Raw genomic sequence first — 22846 nt, 5'->3', positions numbered from 1 at the left:
ATGTCTGTCTGATGTCAGCAGGAATCATAGTCAAATGAGAGAGGATCTGATTTTTACTATATTTTGATGATCCTAAGTAGAAAATGAAAAGGGAAGAAGGGAAAAGGTTTCACTAGGGAATAAAAGAGGAATAGGAAAAGAGATTTATCTCACATGATTAGTGGTGAAGATAGAAGTCTAGACAAATGGTAGGAGCTTCATTTATTGAACTGATGCAGACTGAAGTTAGTATACCATAAGTACAGTTTATACCACTTTGAAAGACTTAAGAACTCTGATTAAAGCAACGATCAACCAGAATTCCAGAGGACTGATAAAAGAGGCTACCTGTTTCCTGAAAGAAGAGTGGACACAGGGTACAAAGTGAGACTTTTTTTCTTGGGACATGGCCAATGTGGTAACTTGTTTTGCTTGACTATGTATTTGTTACAAGGATTTTGTTTTTATTTTTTTTAATAAATGTTAATAATATCTTTTCCTTTTATGTCACAGAAATTATTTTCAGTATTCTCCCAAAGAGCAAATAGCCATCCCAAATAGAAAACAATCAGCAAAACTGATCAATGAACTGAAAAAGTCTGACAATATGTGCATTGTTCTATATATATGTGGACCTACTGCCTCTATAAAGAAATAAGCCTAAGAGCCATAGGAGTGACAGTACCACCCAAACCACTGGTCCTATTTTCAGCCCAGTCCTCACAGATATCATAGCAACTTTTATGATTAAGGGACCAGCCCTTCTCACAACATGCAACTCAGAGGAGGCAGGATAGTTTAATTAAAGCAGCAGGGCACTGCTCACAGAGACAGGAGGCAGGATATGCCAGGCAAGTCAGATAAAAACTGACTACCATCTCTCCTCAGATCCTAATGCAGACATCTCAGGACCCTGAATCCAAGAGCTTTGGGAATAGCAGTGATCTGAAACCACCAGACCTGCTTTGAAAAAAGCCTCACTCAACTCAGCACTCACTGAGGGGAGACATTAAATAAGGGGCCAACCTTTCTCCATTCACCAGCAACAAATGATAAGCAACTGCTACCAAGAGGCAGATAAACCACAGGGGCCCCCAGAATATCTGTACCTCTAAGAACACACCACTCCTCCTTCCAAGCAAGAAATTCCTGTGGAAAGGGGACCAGTGAATTTCACCTACTGCTAACTAGGTGGCACTCACAGAACAGGTAAGCCAGCCTAGCAGCAAGGCAACCTGAAGCAGACAAGAGTCAGCATATGCCAGACAAGTGTGGTAAAATATGAAAGTTTTTAACAGTCGGTTAGGATAAGTGAAAGACGCCAGTTTTTCAGGGACCACCCTTTTGGGGAGGAGATGAGCGGTCTGCCTGCTGCGCATGTCGGACTGCCTGCCGGGTGCAGTCCGCCTGCTGCGCATGTCAGACTGCCTGCCGGGTGCAGTGCGCCTGCTGCGCATGTCAGACTGCCTGCCGGGTTTTTTTTTGACTTCCGGGGTGGAGAGAACGGGAGTAGCCTTTTTTTTTGCCGGCTTGGCGGGACTCCGGGCGGCGCGGCACAGACGGTCTGACTCACTCCAAAGGTGGCCTAAATCGGTTTGGTGAGTTTTTATAAGGAATATAGACAGCCTAGATTTAAGACGATTTGTACTGTATTTCTGTTTTCCTATCCTTCTAATCAACAACACCTTATATACAATAAAGGCTCTATCTAGAAAACCAGAAGCTTCTTCCATTTACTAGTCTGGGAGATGAATTAAGGGAAGGGTTAAGTAGGGGAGATTTATGATCTAATATCCAATTTTAAATCTCACAGTTTGGCGACCCCGAAGGGACCTTAAGGACCCTCCCACCCTCCCTAGTTTGGCCATAAGCCGGCTAATTCGGTGGATTTTCCAAATACCCCCCCCCCCCCCCCCCCCCGCGGACTTTCCCTTTGTCTAATCTCCCTTAAAGACTTTAAGCCTCTAAAAGTCTTGCTTTAAACAGAAAAGCCAGCCCAGTTTAAAGGGCAAGATGCTCGAATATTCTACCATCCCTTTGATTTTTCTCATCGGAATGTATTGGGACAGCATAACATCCCGACTTAGAGGAATAGTTTATTCAATGGTCCTTCATAACATTATTGGTTTTTTCCTCATTCAGGCAGCAAAAAGTTTTTTGTATAATAGTATACGTGAGAATCTTTGGGAAAATACGTTTAATATAAGTAGAAATTTTATGCCTGCAATTGAAATACCTTTTAATACCACATCCATAGTTCATACGACTAAGGATTTTATTTTTTTTTGTTGTTTTTTTTTTGTTTTTGTTATTATCATTGTTTTTGTTATTATCATTGTTATGATGTGGGGGAAACTCTCACATATGGAGAGAGACCTCAAAATGGCTGTTTCTACTAGAGATGATCCAAGTTCAGAATCAGATCAGCAGAAACTACTCCCTCTGCAGGAAGCTATAGAACATAGTAAGAAGGGAGTGCCAATTCAAGTCAGAAAATATAGCCCCTTTAGACCAAGTGACTTGAGCGCATGGAAATCAATCATCCCTAGTTTTGAGAAAAATCCAAACACTGTAATTTCACAGTTAAGGACTATATTTAATGCATATCAACCCAGTTGGGCTGATGTTACTTGCCTTTTGGAAACTTTACTGTCCCCAACTGAGATTACAGATATTATCTCAGCAGGAAATGCCCTTGTTGCGAAAGGTAAGGCCGATGTGGAATGGCCTCTAAAGGATCCAGAGTGGAATTATAATGATGATAGGGATTTCCAAAGATTAAAAGATGCTAGAGAAACACTTCTGAAGGGAATGGAATCTTGCTCTAGAAAACCGGAAAACTGGCAGAAATTTTTAAGCCTACCTCAGGAGGCTAATGAAAGACCAAACAGATTTTATGATAGACTTTGTGAGGCCGCTAGACAGTACACCAGATTGGATCCAGTAGATTTAAGAGATTCCTGTATCATTCTCAACACATTTGTTTATAATTCACTGCCAGAAATACGCAGATACTTTCTGAAACAATGTCCAGACTGGAGAAATCTCTCAGTAGATAGAATTAAGGAACTTGCAAATTATGTCTTTGACTCACGTGAGGAAGATCCAGATCACCCTAAACAGAGCATTCTGGCACCAGCGATTCCTAGTCAGCCATGTGGACACCGGAACAAGGACACTAAGGTGTGTTGTTACTGTCGTAAGGAGGGGCATGAATTGAGAGAATGTAGGACTTGGAGAAGAAATTCTAATTCTAATTACAGGCGAAATCAAAATAGAAATAGATCTTTTTGGAGGAATACAGAAAGGCAGTACCAGAATAATGGTAACCAAGACCCCCCTCAGAAGAGGACACAGGAATGATGGTGTCTTGGGGAGGAATGGAACATAGATAATGAAAGCCATATATTCCCAGATCCAGATTTTTTGAATGCACTTGTGCCAGTCCATTCACCTCCCCAGAGTAATGAACCACATGTCACCTTAAAAGTGGGGGAGACTTATTATGATTGTCTGCTAGACACAGGAGCCTCTAAATCAGTATTAGTAAGCAAACCAGATGCTGGGTGTAGACCTGTAGGATTTTTGAATGTAGTGGGAGTCTCAGGAAAGAGCCAGAGAGTGGCAAAATTGAATCCTCGCATGGTATCTATGGGGCCCTTAACAGTGGAACATTCATTTTTACTCATGCCTGATGCCCCTGTAAATTTATTAGGTCGTGATCTCCTTTGCAAGCTTAGAGCAACCATATCTTGTGCTCCAGATGGGGCTGTCTCCTTACAATTGCCAGAGGATACTGTTCATTTATTACCAATTTTACTTACAGAAGCTCAAGGAACAGCAGGGGAGGTATCCAAAATCCCCTCTGACATTCCTGAGTCTTTATGGGCCTCATCCCCTAATGAGGTGGGGCTCCTTAAGTCTGCCATGCCTGTTACCTTTAAAGTTAAGGGGGGACCACCCCCCTCCATTCCACAGTATCCATTGTCTAGGGAAGCAATAGAAGGGATCACCCCTATAATTGAGGCTTTGAAAAGCCAGGGTATTATTATTCCATGTCATCACTCTCCATGCAATACTCCCATTTTGCCAGTTAAAAAACCCAAGCCTGGGCCAGATGGTAAACCTGTTTATCGCTTTGTGCAAGATCTTAGAGCGATTAATAATTATGTTATTCCTAGACATTCTATAGTCGCAAATCCGGCTATGATAATTTCCTCAATTCCCTATGAATCTACATGTTTCACAGTGGTAGACCTTTGCTCTGCCTTTTTCTCCATACCAGTACATGAGGACTTCCAATATTTATTTGCTTTTACCTGGAAAAATAGACAGTGGACCTGGACTAGACTCCCACAGGGATTTGTAGACAGTCCCACATTATTTTCCCAAATTTTACAGCAGGATCTGGCCTCTATTACCTTTAAGGGCTCCACACTAGTACAATATGTAGATGACTTACTTTTGGCCTCTCCTAATGCTGAAATTTGTCAGGAAGATAGCCGTCACTTACTGCTGGAGCTGCACAAGAGAGGACACAAGGTTTCCAAGACAAAGGTACAATGGTGTTTGCCCCAGGTAGAATATTTAGGATTTATTTTGGCTGCTGGAACTCGCTCTGTCTCTTCTAAGAGAGTCCAGGCCATTCAACAACTCTCTGCCCCCACTACTAAGAGGCAGTTGAGAGCCATTCTGGGAGCAGCTGGGTACTGTAGACAATGGATACCCTCTTTTGGTGAAATTACTAAACCCCTCATAGCTCTTACAAAAAGTTCTGTTCCAGACAGTTTACAGTTGGATCCCCAGCATCTCTCAGCCATAAAAGAATTAAAACGGGCCTTGTTATCAGCACCTGCCCTAGGACTGCCAGATTATAGTAAGCCTTTCACTCTCTTTGTGCATGAACAAAGGGGGGTGGCTTCTGGAGTCCTGACTCAGTCACTGGGGCCTAACCAACGTCCTATAGCCTACTATTCAATTCAGCTGGACCCTGTAGCGGCTGGAGCGCCACCTTGCCTTAGAGCAGTGGCGGCCACAGCGCTTTTGGTAGAAAAAGCCTCTGATTTGGTCCTAGGTAACCCTCTAACTGTGCAATGCCCTCACGAAGTGGAGGCTCTCTTACTACGTCACAGGACACAAGCCTTTTCAGATCAAAGGCTGGCTAAGTATGAAATAACCCTGTTAGGTAATGAGAATATCACTTTAAAACGCTGCACAGTTCTTAATCCAGCAACACTACTCCCTAACTTACCATTCTCGGGGGAACCGTTGCATGACTGTGCTTCTTTAGTTGATATGGCTGAAAAACCCCGTGATGATCTTTTTGATACACCTTTAGAAAATCCTGATCTTGTCCTCTATACAGATGGTTCCTCATTTATGAGAGAGGGAACCCGTTTTACTGGAGCTGCTGTAGTTTCTGATTATGACACCCTCTGGGCAGCTTCTCTGCCTTCCCATTTTAGTGCACAGGCTGCTGAACTTGTGGCTCTTACACAGGCCTGTAATATAGCTAAAGATAAGAGTGCCACCATTTTTACTGACTCGAAATATGGCTTTGGCATATGCCACTTTATTGGTATGATTTGGCGTCAACGAGGCTTTCTAACATCCTCGGGCAAGGCTATTGCCAATGGGGACCTTATCAAGGACCTCTTAGATGCCCTAAAACTGCCTTCTTCCCTAGCCGTTGTACATTGCCCTGCCCACACAGGGAATAGTGATCCTGTTTCAAAGGGAAATGCACGAGCCGATTCTGCAGCCAAGCTTGCTGCATTAGAAGCTCCTGAACATGTATTTAACCTTTCACCTTCTGAGGATATTCCTTCCAACCTAACCTATGACGATTCTGAAGTAGAAAAGTGGAAAAAGAAATTTAAGGCGAAACAGATCAATGGCATCTGGGTGTCTCCGGAAGGTAAGCCATTTCTTCCCCGGAAATTCTACCACCAGGTATGCCTCTCTGTTCACAGAAAAGGCCATTTTGGTACACAAGGCATTGTAGACTCTATTAAGAGAACCTGGATAGCACCAGGTGTGACTAATACAGCATCTCGAATCTGCTCGGGCTGCTCCACATGTCAGTCTTATAATCAGTATGCTTTTAAGGTCAAAGCTTATGGAGGGCGTCCTCTAGCATATACACCTTTTGAGCACTTACAAATTGATTATATTACTATGCCAAAAGCAGGACATTATAAATTTTGCCTTGTTATAGTTGATCAGCTCACTCGGTGGGTGGAGGCCTTTCCCAGCCCCCGAGCCACAGCTGCCTTTGTTGCCAAAATTCTTCTTAAAGAGATAGTACCTCGTTTTGGCCCACCAGCCCGCATCGATTCTGACAAAGGCACACATTTCACTGATTCGATTTTATCCCAAATCTACTCTTTCTTGGGAGTGACTCCAAAATTCCACACGCCCTACCATCCACAAAGTTCAGGCCAAGTCGAACGTATGAATAAAGAGCTTAAGAGTATGATTGGCAAATTATGTACTGAAACCCATTTGAAATGGCCTGATGTTCTACCATTGGCATTATTCTATCTACGAAGTAGACCAAGAGGAGAACTTCATATATCTCCTTATGAAATGCTTTTTGGTCACCCTCCTATCCAAGCTAAAACTTTTTCCCCAGTTTATACATCACTGGTGGGAGGTGATACTTCTGTTGCTTCCTATATACAGGAATTACAGACCAGGCTACGTGAACTCCATGAGGCAGGAGCTGTGGTCCAGGCAGGACCATTAGACTTTTCATTGCATAACTTCAACCCAGGAGATAAAATATATGTAAAGAATTTTCAGAGAACCAGTGGAACTCAACCTGCCTGGGAAGGACCTTTTCAGGTATTATTGACAACTCCTACCGCCATTAAAATTGGTGAAAAAGACTCATGGATTCATTGCTCTCATATAAAGCCTGCACCATTCATAGGTGAAGAGATTTCAGATAGACCTGAGGTAGACGCTAAAGAGGTAAAAACCCTAACGATAGCAACTGTTAAAGAGCAAAGAAAGTTCAGAGGAAACAGGAAGTTCCCATTTAAGAATCCCACTGATCAGTTAAATGCTTTGGGACTCAGTCTTCGTAAAGTATCAGGAGACGGAAATTGCCTTTTTAGGGCTTTAGCAGACCAGCTAGAAGGTCACTGTAGAAATCATCTCAGACACAGACAAGAAGCTGCTTCTTATATGATTAACCATAGACAAGAGTTTGAGTCTTTTATAGTAAATGACTCCCCTTTTGAAGAATATGTTGATGAATTAAAGAAATTTGGAAAGTGGGGAGGAAATGATACAATTGTAGCATTTGCTAAGCAGCATCAGCTGAATGTTGTGGTTCATCAATTAAATCAGCCTTTATTGAAAATCAGTGGCACAGACAAAACTGATGCTACAGAACTCCACATTTTCTACCATAAAGAACATTATGACAGCATTAGAAAGATCAATGACAATTCAGAAACCCCTGCCACTTTGGCATGCAGAGAATTGGGGAACCAGTTAAAACAATGTGGCATACCCCAAACTCTAGCAGCTTAAATACCTTATAATTTAACAAGCATTTCCTTCTACAGGCAAAAGCACTGAAGTACATGGCCTAGTTTTCTGGCCTACCTCAACTATTTTTTTTTTTTATTAATTTTTGGGTTTTTTTGTTTTTGTTTTGACTTTTGAAAGGCACTGAAAAGACCTGGAATTGACTGCACCTTTAAGTTCTTTAAGAGCACAAAAGGGTGCTTAGCGAATCTTTTGCTTTTTATTTTTTATTTTTGGTTTTGCTTTGGTTTTTTTTTACTTTTGTTTCTTTTGCTTTTCTTTAAAACTAAATTTTGTAAACTAAGTGATTATTCAAAGACATTTTAAGTATATGCTGTGGGTGAGGCTATCGGGCCTCAGAAGCTACCAGAATTCTTCTTTTTTTTTTATTTACTCTTTCTTTTTGAGAGAACCATGAGTTCTAATGAGTTTTGTTTTATTTATTTATTTTTCTCCTTTCTCTTGTATGTTGTTCTGTTTAACTAAAAAGTACCAGAAATTGCTTGATACCTCACTGAAAACATTGAATATTGAATCTTGCTAATTGAAGTCTTATTTCTTTTTGATGAATTAATCACCACTTTAAGTATCTGCTACTGTTATACCAGAGAATTCATGTATAAGATGATGTGGTCTACTTGCTAAAAGAAGATTATGTAATAATGTCTAAAAGAAGATTATGTAACAATGTCTAATATAATCAGCTATTTACATTCGTTTATTATTTATATGTCATTATACTCTGGGTATGGTTTGGAATTATTGTATATATCACTAATATATTCTCAGTTATGCAGCATAGCACACATTTTTACCATCATATTGTCTTTGGTGAAATTAATGAGATTTCAGAAATATGGAAACTTATCATTTCAGAGACTAACTTGCTGTGAACTCTGACGCAGGCCCTGGAGAGAATATATGTGCAACAAAAGGAGAGACAGGTATACGTAAGTCCATGGTTTGCTTATGATGGTGACTATGTAGAGCACAATTACTAGGCACAGTCCAGTATTCATCCTCTCTCCCTCCTAATTTAACCTAATTTAACTGAACTTATTTATCTTTTTATCTCACTCAGTTGAATTCACCTGTGGCCTAGCACAATCACTGGCTGTCTCAGAACCATGAGATATGGTATGATAACCTTTCCATAACATTTTCAGGTGTCATGAACACATACTAAATTTGGCTTTGATCCAGACACATGGTGGTAAAAAGTGTTACACATTGCATAACTACCTCAACCCTCTATTACAAGTCTAACCATATAAAGGAGGGAATGTAATGGAATTTATTAATTTGATCATTGACAATGCTATGCTAAGGTTTTAAAAATACAGCAATTCAAACAGTTAAAGAAGATAATCCAGCTTTCCAGACCAGAGTCCAGAATCCAGTTTTCCAGACCAGAATCCAGTTTCCTCCTGATGACATCTTACCACTTCAAGAAGACAAGAGAACTCAGAGACTTTATATGAACTGTTTTGCTTTATTAGCTTTTACTATCTCCTTTCTGTTATATACTATCTGTGGCATGTACTCTCTGCAGAGGCTCTCCCTTTGCAAGACTAATGTCAAAGCGTCGGTTCATGAGGAAAAAAAAAAAAAATCGCCCCTCTGGACAAAACTTTCCTCTCTTCCTTTTCTGTATTGTTGTTCGCATATTATTAGTCAGCAAAAGTTATTATATTCTTTTTACTGTTCCATCAAGGAAACATTCCGTTTCTTGGGGAAGCAAAGGGGGGAAATGTGGTAAAATATGAAAGTTTTTAACAGTCGGTTAGGATAAGTGAAAGACGCCAGTTTTTCAGGGACCACCCTTTTGGGGAGGAGATGAGCGGTCTGCCTGCTGCGCATGTCGGACTGCCTGCCGGGTGCAGTCCGCCTGCTGCGCATGTCAGACTGCCTGCCGGGTGCAGTGCGCCTGCTGCGCATGTCAGACTGCCTGCCGGGTTTTTTTTTGACTTCCGGGGTGGAGAGAACGGGAGTAGCCTTTTTTTTTGCCGGCTTGGCGGGACTCCGGGCGGCGCGGCACAGACGGTCTGACTCACTCCAAAGGTGGCCTAAATCGGTTTGGTGAGTTTTTATAAGGAATATAGACAGCCTAGATTTAAGACGATTTGTACTGTATTTCTGTTTTCCTATCCTTCTAATCAACAACACCTTATATACAATAAAGGCTCTATCTAGAAAACCAGAAGCTTCTTCCATTTACTAGTCTGGGAGATGAATTAAGGGAAGGGTTAAGTAGGGGAGATTTATGATCTAATATCCAATTTTAAATCTCACACAAGCCACCACTAATGAACACCTTGACCCTTAGACTCCAATCAAGACAGTACAATACCCTGAACCAAAAAGCCTTGGGAATAGTAATGCTCTTGGCCCAAGTCAGACAGTCATCATCCTAGAAAGCACCCTTTGGAGATGCAGTTTGGCAAATGTTCCTTCAGGTGCTTTAGCTACATCTATTGAAGACTGAGAAGAGAAATAAAAGTTTTTGCCACTGAAGTCCTTGGTCAAATGGTTTAGCATTAGAAACTGATTATCAATAGAAATTATATTAAAGAAGTGAAGGATGTTATTTTTATATTATATTAATAACCAATTATTAAATTGGGATCCTGGCTTTTCTTTTTCTATTTTCTTATCGGCCTGAGAAGGTCAGTCAGCTCGTCTCTGAAGGACAAAACTGAAATGTGAGATGGCCATGAAGGCAGGTACTCTGGAGTGCTTAGAGTTTGGTCATTCGATGAAAGGGACCAGAGTTGAATAGAAAATCTGATTTTTAAGTTCAAGACTCAAGAGAAGCATAAAAAGGTAAATAGGAAAGGGAAATCATAAGGTTTAAACTGTTTACACTCCTACATGGGAAGATGATAATTGTAACTCATAAGAACTTTCTTCTTATTATGGCAGTTGGAAGGAGTATATACAGACAGAGGACACAGGTGTGGGTTGAATATGAAAGGATGATATCTAAAAAAATTTAAGGGGTGAGAGGAATTCACTGGGAGAAAAAGAAAGGGAGAGGTAGAATGGGGTAAATTTTCTCACATAAAAGAGGCAAGAAAAAGCTTTTACAGGGAGGGGAAAATGGCTCAGATAGGGAATAACACATACCCAGTTAGATATAGAAATTCTTACCCAGCAGGAAAGTCAGAGGGGAAAGGGATAGGGGGAGAGGAGGGTAGTCAGAAGCAAAACACTTGAGGAGGGACAGGGTAAAAGGAGAGAGAGAATAGAATAAAAGGGTGATGGGGGGAAAGGATGAAGGGAAATACAGTTAGCAATAGTAACTGTGGGGAAAAAAATTGAATCAAGTTTCTCTGAATACAACTCATTCCCCAGTTGATAAATGATCAAAAATATGAACAGTTTTCAGTAATCAAAATCCGTAGGGAAAAAAAATCTCTAATTCAATATTGATTGGAGAGATGCAAATCAAAACAATTCTACCTCCTACCTATTAGGTTGATTAGGACAGAAGAGGAAAACAACAACATATTAGAGAGGATGTGGGGAAAATGAGACATTAATTCCACTCTTGGTGGAATTGTGAACTGATTCAACCATTCTGTAGAGCAATTTGGAAATATGCCCAAAGGGCTATAAAACCAGGCATTTGAGCTAGCAATATCACTACTAGGTTTGCATCCAAAAAGAGAAAAAACCAAAAAAGAAAAGAACCTATATGTACAAAAATATTTATAGTAACTCTTTTCTGATGACAAAGAATTGGAAATTAAGGGGATGCTCATCAATTGGGGAATGGCTGAACAAATTGTACTCTATAAGGGATACTATTTGTGCTATAAAAACGATGGGAAGGATGCTCTCAGAAAAACCTGGAAAGAGCTGATGCAAAGTGAAATGTACTGTGTACTAAGTAACAGCAATATTATAAAATGATCAACTGTGAATGGCTTAGTAATTCTCAGCAATAAAATGATCAAAGAGAACTCTGAAGGACTGAAGATGAAAAATGCTATCCATCGAAAGAACTGATGGTGTCTCAATACAGATTTGAAGCATATTTTTTAAACTTTATTTTTCTTGAGGTTTGGGGTTTTTTGTTGTGTTTGTTTTGTTTTGGTTCATGTTTTATAATATATACATTTTCTTTGGTCTTTACTCTTTTTTGGTTTTCTTTTACTAATATGGAAATGTTTTGCATGACTACACATGCATAACCTATGGCAAATTACTTGTTTTCTCAATGTGGGGAAAAGGAAGGAGGAAGAGAGACAATTTGGAACTCTTTAAAAATAGATGTTAAAAATTGTTTTTACATGTGATTGGGGAAAAATAAAATACTAAATTACTAATATATTTTTAAAAATAATAATTGCTTATTATTGATCCAACATAATAAAAATGAAAATGTCATTTAAATTTACTGGGAAATTAAGCTTAGACTAACAAAATATCAAGATGAGATCCAAATAAGTACATAACTTAAATGTAAAAGCCCACATCACAAATTAAAATATCAAGGAATTATAATTCTTATGTGATAAAATTAAAAATTTCACACACACTCACAAAAACCAATATAGCTAAATTTAGAAAGGAAACAGTTAACTGAGGGTGGGGGCATCTTTGCAGCAGGTTTTTTTGTTTGTTTGTTTGTTTGTTTTGTTTTGTTTGCAGATAAGGGTCCCAGTTCCAGAATACATAAGAATCTGGCTCAATTAATGCCAGTAACTAGTCAAAGCTGATGAACAAGAAGTTCTCAAAAGAAGAAATCAACAGCTATATATTTTTTAAAAATCTCCAAATCACTAATAATTAGAGAAATTTTCATTAAAGCAACAGTGAAGTTTTACTTCATACCCATAAGATTGCTTTAAAAAAAAAAAAGAAAACAAATGGTAGAGACATTTGGGGAAAACAGGCATTCTTTTGTAGCTGTCAATTGATTCAACCATGCTGAAAAACAATTTGCAGGTATGCCACAAAGTCATACTCTCCCCTCCTCCTGACAGAGAGGTGATGGATATAAGACAAAGAATTAGAAATATAAAAAATGTTGGACATGGCAAATGTGGGACTATTCTTTGCTTAAATATTGCTTAAATATTAAATATTGCTTCCATCCTATTTTCAACAATGGTAGGATGGAGAAAAAAGAAATACTTGTTAATTGAAATTATTTCTTTAAAAAATCAAACTCTTATTTAGAGATATGAATAAAAGGTAAAGTTTTGCAAAGTGGAGTTGGAGTTAAAAATGTGTTAGGTGGTGGCAGTTTATGACCCCCATTTTGAATTTTAACCCTTGAATCCATTCTATGTCCTAATAATACTAGTGAAATGTGAATTTTTTTCCCTTCCCCACTACACTACACTATCCTTCCAGCTATCCACCCAGATCTATTTGCCATTCAAGCTACTAACCAGCACCTTGCATTCCTTTACCTTGCCAGATTTTTCTTTGCTTCCACTGCTGGTAGAACTGAGTGACCTCATTTTTTGCTCCTTCTGTTCCTCCATCTCAGACTTGAGATGTTCAATATGCACCAAATATGCTTGTTCCTGGGCTTCTCGAGTACTTAGCTTCAGTTCAAGAGCTTTCTTCTCTTTCTCCAGTAGGTATAATTGGGCCTTCAGCTCAGCCATCTCCTCCTATATAACAAAACACATGGTGTGCTAATTCATAGAGAAAAATCACACAGCCATTCTGATTGTGTCTGCAACAAATTTATACTATATAATCTTAACTGGGCCCTCACTTCTTCTAGGCAATATTTCTATATTAACTCCAAAGTGACTCTTCTAGATCTTTTCATCTCTCCTTAAACTTCCCATAGGATCTCCTCTAACAAGGTACTCAGCTGAGAACCTTAACTGAACCTTTTTTGAAAAACTTGAGGCCATTCATCAAAAGGTCCCTCTTTTCCCTTCCTCATCTCATCACTCGGGTGCTGTCATTCTCTCCTACTTTATCTCTGTCTTACATGAAAAGGTGGCCCAAGACAAATGCCTCTATCTGCACAAGTGACCTCATTCTGTCCTATCTCCTCCAGTAGACTGCTGTCTTTATCATTACCATTCTCTTATTATCTAAAATCTGCTCTGCCTACCAATTGCTTCTCCATTAGATAATGCACGTGTCTCTTCTACTCTCACGAAACTCTCTTCATCTTACCATCTCTGCTAACTAATCTCATGTCCTCCCAGCTTTTAGTGACTAAACTCTTTGAGAAGGTCATATTTTGGAAGGCCTCCAATTTCTCTTCTTTCATGCTCTTCTTAACTGTACAATGTCACTTCCAACTATACCATTCAAAAGAAACTATTCTTTCCAAAGTTACTAGTGATTATTTAGTTGTGAATCTATGGGCCTTTTCTCAAACCTTATCCTTTTTGACTTATCTACAACTTTTGACACTAACAATCATCCTCTAGATGCTTTCTTCTTTTTAGGTTTTTGGGACAGTAATCTTTGCTTTTTTTCCTATTTATCTCACCAGTCCTTCTTAATCTCCTCCACTTAAATTTTATAGGAATCCTACTTGTTAATCTTGACAGTTCCCCAGGTTTCTGCCCGAGGCCAATTTTATACTACTTTATACTAATTTACTTGGTGATTTCATCAGCTCCCATGGATTCAATAGTGATCTATTTCAATCTCAAGTTTACTTCTCTGGCCCTAACCTCTCTGCAAATCTCCAGTCTTGCATCTCCAACTTCTTTTCAGAAATTTGTAATTGGGTATCCTCTAGATGTATGAAACATAGTCTGTCCAAAGCTTTCCCTCCAACCCCATATCCTCCTATACTTCCATACTGCTGAGGTCTACCATCATCCTCCAGTCCCCCAGGCTCACAAAACATAGGCATCATCCTTGACTCTTCACTTTCTTTTATCCCCCACATGTTGCCAAGGATTTTGACATTTGTAACACCTCTTGAACATGCTCTCTCTTCACTATCTTCTCTTCTCTCACCATCACCTTGGTGCAGGCTTCCATCTCCTCATGCCTGCTGGTTGGTCTGTCTTCCAGATCTCTTACCACCTAAAGTGCTTTTCCTATAGTGCTTAATAAGTTCCAGTGGCTCTGTGTTACCCCCACAATCTTTTTAATCTTCTTACATGCCCACATCCCAAGGACTCCATTGACACTGGTTTCCTTGCTGTTCCTTGAACAAGACACTATCTCTTGGCTCTAGTCATTTTCTCTGATTGACCCCCTTCCCCCATGTCTGGAATGTGTAAAATTAAAAACTGATACCCTACTTTATTTTGTATTATTTTTGCAATTACTGATTGATAACCACCAAAATCAATACCGATGGATCAGATTACACTTGATTGTATATGCCTCAGTGGTACAATTTGTAAGAGTTTAACTTCCCTATTCTTATGGTCTTTACTTTAAGTCTGACCTCAAAGATTCAAAATGTGTTATCTCTTTGCTGACTGTGAAAGGGAGAAGGGGGGGAATGAAGTTGAGTCAACCTGGTCATAGGATGTTTGCTTACCATGAAACTTTTCTAAGGATGTTAGCCAACTCTATGTTTTGGGTCCTAGAAATCCCCTCTCTCAGTCAAGTAAAATGTAAGCCCAACCTCTATCTCTCTCAGAACATAGTCTTAGTTTAGCTTGCATCACTGTAACCAACTGTATAAAAGAGCTGCTCTGTCAGATGTCTTGATTATTGGGGGTATTGTTTTTTCATTGGTAATTGCTAGCCTTGCTAACAAACTGATAGTGCTTGGAACTTTTTGCCTCAGTTTCTCTTTATCACAGATTACAATTGGCAAGCCAGCTAGGAGCTGAATTATGGGACTTTCACCCTGGGATGTCCTGTCCAGGAGGTTTTCCTTCTTCCCCGAGGATGACCTGGACATCTTCCTCAGCTTTGAGACAAACTTTCCCTGAGCCTAAGTAGGAAAGTATCTAGGGCAACTAGACAGTTTACAAATAGAACTGAAAAAAGATAAAAGGGTCTTAAAATTGATAGTGTCCACCAGATTTTTGTCAAAAAATTCAAAGCAAAAGCAAAATTCATAAAGAAAAAAGGTAAAGATTGAAGAAAATTTCACAATGCCATCAACTTCCTCTTATTGTGGCCAGACAAAGCAAAACATCTCTTCAGCTGTAACTTCTCCCTTTTAAGTGGTAGTAAAACAAAGTAAAATAGCTTTTTAATTGATAAAACAATTGGTTAGTTAAATTCATTATGTTTAATTGGCTTTTCTAAATTGGCTCAGTCATAAAAGAGGAAGGCCTGCAGAGAATCTTTGTATTTTGGGCCTTGACTGGAATGAGTGAAGGTTGACTCACTAGTCATTGTCCTTTTCTGTTAGGGAAATTATTAGAAAGTTGCCCCACGTCACCTAAGTGATTTGTGACAGCTGCTGCTGGGTTCCCATTTAATATCTCTCTATGGACAACAATGGGGTCAGGCCCCAGGGAACTCATCTTAGGAAAACTGCTTAAATCCTTATTTTAAAACAAGCTTTCCCACTCCCCCTGCTCAATTCAGGAGGGAATACAGAAAACACATGTTGTCCTATTATATTGAGTAACCTTTGCTCTAAGACTCTTAGAAATTCAGATGATGAACTATTTTCAGCTAAATCTGACATTAAAAAATTATTGCAGGGGCAACTAGGTGGCGCAGTAGATAGAGCACTGGCCCTGGAGTCAGGAGTACCTGAGTTCAAATCCGGCCTCAGACACTTGACACTTACTAGCTGTGTGACCCTGGGCAAGTCACTTAACCCCAATTGCCTCACACACACACACACAAAAGTTATTGCACATTAAATAAAACACCTAGAAATATCCATTAAACAATCTCACCCTAAACAAATGTGGTCTTGGACAGCCCTGTCTGATCAAACATGCCCACTTCTAACTATTCTGTTCTGACCATATCCTCTTTTGCTCTTCCACCTATAGTCTCCCACTATGTTAAGAGATCTAACCTCTTTCAGATGGGAGGGACCAGCTGCTGGTGGTTTTTCAGAGAGAAAAATCTCCTGTCACTCAGTCCAGAAATATGGCTTAACACTTAAGTAGGCTCACAGCTAGTACAGCAAACATGTACTGGCTTTTGAGGTCAAGTCTTTGCAGTGCTCTCACTCCAAGTTTAAATATATTAAGATTTAAGATTTGTTACCCCAGATATGAAGGAAGAGATAAAAAAGAGAGAGAACCTAGGCAGAAACTTAAAGCAGTCTTGACCACTGCCCAAATATCTCCAGCTACTATTTTAGCCTAGCCATGAAACCTCAGGAAATGGGTATGCTTATATTGTTTAAAAAAAAAAAAAAAGGTCATCTGACTAGAGACTACAGAAAGAAAGAGAGGGACTTTCAGAATAAGAATAAAAAATAGGACACTGGGAGAATCAAAACGAATTTACAGCATGAGAGTCCATCATTCAAGAGAAATGCCATATATTCTTGCAGTCTGAGGACTGTTACAGGTGACCCTGTGAAGGTGAAGGTTAGATCTTTTTAATGTACTTTCCCCATTTTGCTAAACAAGACATCTTCCCACCAAAATATTATCTGATCCTGGCTATAATACCCTCTGGTTCATGTTGAGCCTTTCTGTGTGATTGCAGAACTAAGGAACAGTACTGATAGGTTTCTCCCTTTTCCCTCATACAGCAAATTCCATTAATAAAGCTAAGTCACTGTAATAATCATGGGAAATAAACTATAGTGAGAATTAATTTTAAATTGTCATGTGAATTACAAATAATAGAAACCATAAGGCCTTATAATTAATAGGGTATTTAGTTTATTGGAGACTGATACCACAATATCCTTTTATTATGTTAATAGAATCATATATCTTCTTTTAAATTTTTTTTTTTTTTTAGTGAGGCAATTGGGGTTAAGTGACTTGCCCAGGGTCACACAGCTGGTAAGTGTTATGTGTCTGAGGCCGGATTTGAACTCAGGTACTCCTGACTCCAGGGCCGGTGCTCTATCCACTGTGCCACCTAGCTGCCCCATATATCTTCTTGATGGGGGGATAAATTAGTTAAAGATAAGAATAAATGAAGATGAATGTAAAATTTCTTGAAATTAAATGAAGCACACAATTTTGAGAAGCAACAAGACCATTGTCTCTCAAATACAAATGACTTTCATGGAAGATACATTGGCCTATTAACTTATTTCCTGGTTTTAAAGGCTTAATTGTTTCCTTTTGAGTGTTAATTCTGAAATAAAGGCTAAAACATTAGAAGGGCTCATTCCAGGACCCCATGCATTTCTTTTTTTTTTTTTTTTTTTGTGGGGCAATGAGGGTTAAGTGACTTGCCCAGGGTCACACAGCTAGTAAGTGTTAAGTGTCTGAGGCCGCATTTGAACTCAGGTCCTCCTGAATCCAGGGCTGGTGCTTAATCCACTGCGCCACCTAGCCGCCCCCTTTGCATTTCTTTTTAAAAAGGCAGGGACTGGGGCAGCTAGGTGGCACAGTGGATTAAGCACCAGCCCTGGATTCAGGAGGACCTGAGTTCAAATCCGACCTCAGACACTTGACACTTACTAGCTGTGTGACCCTGGGCAAGTCACTTAACAACCCCAATTGCCTCACCAAAAAATTTAAAAAAAAAAATTTAAAAAGGCAGGGACTTAAATTCTCCAAAGTTTAGATATGGTTTCCTAATTTGATATTTCACCATCTCATCTAGTTACTAAATCATATTAAGATCTCTTTTGCAAAAGGTTATAGCAAGAAGTACCTCTGAAATGGACCTTGAACCAGACAAGCAGTGTTTCTATGAAGACCTACTTTCAGAGCTGCCATCAACTAACACCTAACAGAAAAAGACCATGAGTCCAGGGACCACATGGATACTTGAGACATCTGAAACACAGCTGGAGATTAAATGGACATTGGGAGTAGGCTACTCAAAGTCAAAGGCACTCGATCGTTGTATTACCTGGAAGACATGTAAATTCCACTTTTCCCATGTACCATTTTCTCAGTAAGGCTAGCTTACTTTGGGGACTGGCCCCAGTGGATTTTGTCAACAAAACATTCCTAAGACATGGGAACCTATGTCCACAACATGTAGATGGATAAGGCATGAGAGACTTATAATGTTTTGCTGGGTCATTTGTAACAGTTAACCAGCATCAGTAATAATCAAGCCCCTCATAGAACCTGTAATTATTGCTTTCTATTGCCCCATTGCTAATTTAATTCTAATAGATGCTGATCATGTCTGGCTATAACAATTTGGTTTACAGGTGGTGATTCAACGGAGACATCTCCACAGAATCAAATTGAAAATTGATACCCCACTTTATTTTGTATTATTTATTAATTATTGATTGCTTATCACTGAAATAAATACTTATGGATCACAATGGACTTGATTTAGGCCTCAGTGGTACAGTTTATAAGAGTTTAACTATGGGCTAAAGTCTAACCTCAGACTAAAAAATTTGTAAGCTTTTGCTGACCACAGAAGGGAGCTGGGCAGGAAAATGAGCCAACCTGGTCATAGGACGATTGCTTACCATGAGACTTTTCTGAGGATGTTAGCCAACTCTATGGTTTTCCTGTTGCCATGGGTTCTGGAAATCCCCTCTCTCAGTCAAGTCATATAAGCCCACCCTCTCTCTCCCTGTCAGAACAATCACAATCTTAGATTAGTTTGCAATTATATAAAAGGGCTGCTCTGACTTTCAGATGCATCCTTGACTACTGAGGGGTCTTGGATTTTTGTTTTGGTTGGCAATTGCTAGCCTAGCTAATAAATTGATAATACTTGGAACTTCGTGCTTCAGTTTCTCTTTATGGCAAATTTTTATCATGATAAATGTTTTCTACTCATCTCTGGCCCCTGGCTTCCTTCAAATACCAGCTAAAATCCTTCTTTCTATAGAAAGCCTTTCCCAATCTTTCTTAATTCTAGTACCTCCTCTCTGTCAATCATTTCCGATTTATTTTGTATATAGCTTGTTTGTGTATGGTTGTTTGCATGTTGTCTTCTCCATTAGATTATGAATTTCTCAAGGGCTGAAACGGATTTTTTGTGCAATTTTTTGTGTCCTTGGCATTTAGCACAGTGCCTGGCACATAGTAGGCACTTAATAAATAATTACTGAGGGACTGACTGACCCAGAACAAGGTATAAGAGACAGTTTCATGTAGTACACAGTGGTTCTTTACAAAATTATTAATTCGACAACTCCAAAAATCTGAAGCACAGATCATCAGTTAACAATCTAGGGGAAATGTTTCTGTACCAGGTACACAATTCCTTGGCTCTTTATTTGAGAATCAATGAAAAATGTATTCCTTAGAAGAAGACCATATAAATGAAAGATTGGCATTTCAATAAAAAGAAGGAATATAACTGAGTTCAAAATGAGAGAATGCTATATTTAGCTCAGATACCAGATGATGCTAACATGTTTACTTTTGAGCCTTTACTATACCAGCTCTGTAAAGCAATTTTTTCCATTGCCACTAACTTCTACACTGGGGCTGGGTATGAGCAGACCATATGCATTTCTACAGGAATCTGATCTCCTCATACAGCTTTGCCCATGAGCTTTTTGCTCTAAAAGGGGGAGTTCAGAGAATTATCCCTACCATTAAGATAGCATTTATTTAAAAGCCTTATCATTACTACATTTTTTGTCATAAAAGCATTTTATTATTTTCTAGTTACATGTAGAGATAGTTTTCAACATTTGTTTTTATAAGATTTCTAGTTTAAAATATTTCTCCCTCCCTCCCTCCCCAAGACAGCAAGCAATCTGATATAGGTTATATATGTACAATCACATTAATCAATCATTTCTACTTTAAAATTGGCTCATCAGAAGAATTTGTTCATGCATTAGGAAAAACTCTGTATTAACCACATTGTTGACATATGAAAGTCATGGGGCTATATTTGCTCTGTAAGAGAAAATTATCTTCTGTTTTTACATCTTTTAAATTTCCAAATATATTGCTGCTGCTGCACCTTCCAAAAAATCCAGTGAGCCATCCTTTACAAAAAAAAAAAAATCAAGAATATATTAGTTCACCCTAATGTAACACACCCTACTTCTGCAAAGAAGAGAGAGAAGTGCAGTCTCTCATCCTTTTCTGTAAGTTCTGTCTTGGTCATTAAAATTACAAAGCACTTAAGTTTTTTGAGTTTGTTATTATTATTATTATTATTATTACCCTTTCAATTTATATAGTTTTAGTCACTGGATATATTGCCTTTTTATTTCTCCTCATTTCACTTAATATCTGTTCATGGGAATCTTCCATTTTTTCTGAATTTTTCATGGTCATCACTTCTTATGTTGCAGCAACATTCCACTATAACCAAATGCCAAATTTCTTTAGACATTTCCCAATCAATGGGGAATCAAACAAAAATCTTTGTTTCTAGTTCTTTTTATCACAAAGTCTATTTCTGATTTTGACCTAGATGTGCTGGACAGTGGAAACTCTGAATTTAAATTGTTTACAAGTCCTCTTTTGTGAAGTACTTGTTCATTTCTTTTATCTACTTATCCATGGAGGAATGTCTTTTGGTCTCATATGTTTGTTAGTTAAGCAGTCTAAAAGAATCTATCTTCCACAGGCATTGATACTCTGTTTCCAAATCAGTTAAAGTTGGCAAACTAACGAAAAAATCAAACAGTGTGTCAGCATCTTGCCTAGGAAGGTTAGAAGTTATATAGTAACACAACGATTGTGGGGGAAATTGGGACCTGAACAATGAATCTCTGTTAAACAGACTAAAAACTAGGCTGATGTATGGCAATCTTATGAGAAATTAATGGTGTCATATATCAGATTGCTTTCTGTCCTGAGGAGGAGAGAGGGAAGACAGGGTGGGGGAAAAATTTGGAACTCAAAATCTTATAAAAACAAATGTTGAAAACTATCTTTACATGTAACTGGAAAATAACAAAATACTTTTATGATTGAAAAAAGAAATTAATGGAGTCAGATACAATTAGGTGGTGCAGGGACATCTAGCACATTACCAGAAAGACAGTATATATAATGGATATGAAGGGATAATTTCTAAAGCTATTTTATCAGGACATACCTATTTTGATCTTTTATTTTAAATAAGAGGTAATTGTTTATCTTTTATAATGATGTTATTTTTCAATAAATATTGATATATATATATAAAATGCATTTGTATGTACATGTTTACAATATATATGCACATGGTTTATTCCATTTATCATGTATTATTATTGTTTCTTTATTCATAATGATTTATAATTTGGTAATTTGGGTTATAATGTGGTAATGGTTTGGTATTTGATTTTTAAAATAGTAATTGAATAAAAATATTTGATGTGTTATCTTTTAAAAGTTTCTACTAAAAACAATCACATAGCATACATTTTCTGAAAATCAGGATGTGTTGTGTTTCCTTATGTACAAGTCAATTAGCTGTTGGTCAGCAGAAGCAAAATTGTGCATTGTAGGACACCAAGCTTCTTTATACCTTATTGAAAAAAATTAAGGCCATTCTCTAAACACTTGCTCCTCTTCACTCTTTCCCATCTCAAATCAGTAAGACGCCTTTCACCACTGTCTCTTCCTTCATCCTTGTCTCTCAGGCAGGAGTGGCATTTTCCTTGCCAAGGCAAACTTTTCTACATGCAACCACAATCCTATCCCTTCCTGTATCCTCAGATAATCCGGGAGATTGCCCCCTTTATCAAACCGACTCTCTTTTTCAATCTCTTCCTGTCAGGATACTTCCCTCTACAAACATGCCAATGTCTTCACCATACTTAAGAAATTCTTACTTTATCCTACCAGGCCCCCTCTATTAGCTACTACTTTATATTTCTTCTCCCCTTTTTGGCTAAACTCCTTGAGAAAGCTACCTACCATCAGTGTTGCAAGGTCCTCCTCTTTTATAAAATCTTCTACTCCCTGTCCCCTAAATTCAACATTTGACTGAAAACAACTCTCTCAAAAGTTATCAATGAAATCATAATTTTTCAATGTAAAGGTTTTTTTTTTCTCATTCTCATCCTTCTTGATATCTCTCTAGCCTTTGACACTATTAGTCATCCTCTTCTAAATACTCTTTCATCTAGGTTTTCATGACAAAGCTTTCTCCTGGTTGTTATCCTGCCTGTCCGGTCCCCCTTTCTCGGTATCCTTCATGGATTCTCCATCTAGGTCATGCTGACTAAAAGTGGTTATCCCTCAAGTCTCTGTCTTGGGTGCTCTTCTATTCTTCCTCTATGCTATCTCACTTGATAAAATCAGCTCCTGAGGTTTCAATTATCATCTCCATACAAATGATTCCCAGATCTATATATCCTAAGCTATTCAGTCTTGCATTACCAGAAGTC

The 22846-nt window shown here is 38.5% G+C and overlaps 1 protein-coding gene across 4 annotated transcripts in view; it reads right to left on the bottom strand.

Annotated features, from left to right (window-relative positions):
* Nucleotides 1-22846, bottom strand: part of MCC (MCC regulator of WNT signaling pathway) — a 278091-nt gene that overhangs the window by 7057 nt on the left and 248188 nt on the right. For all 4 annotated transcript variants that reach the window (XM_043977529.1, XM_043977531.1, XM_043977532.1 and 1 more), the window contains exon 14: nucleotides 12942-13148. In XM_043977529.1, the coding sequence (XP_043833464.1) occupies nucleotides 12942-13148 (207 nt within the window). The remainder of the gene's footprint in view (nucleotides 1-12941; nucleotides 13149-22846) is intronic.

Source organism: Dromiciops gliroides, chromosome 1 (genome assembly GCF_019393635.1).
Source record: "Dromiciops gliroides isolate mDroGli1 chromosome 1, mDroGli1.pri, whole genome shotgun sequence".
NCBI classification, from domain to species: Eukaryota; Metazoa; Chordata; class Mammalia; order Microbiotheria; family Microbiotheriidae; genus Dromiciops; species Dromiciops gliroides.
This window is presented reverse-complemented; position numbering and strand designations above follow the sequence as displayed.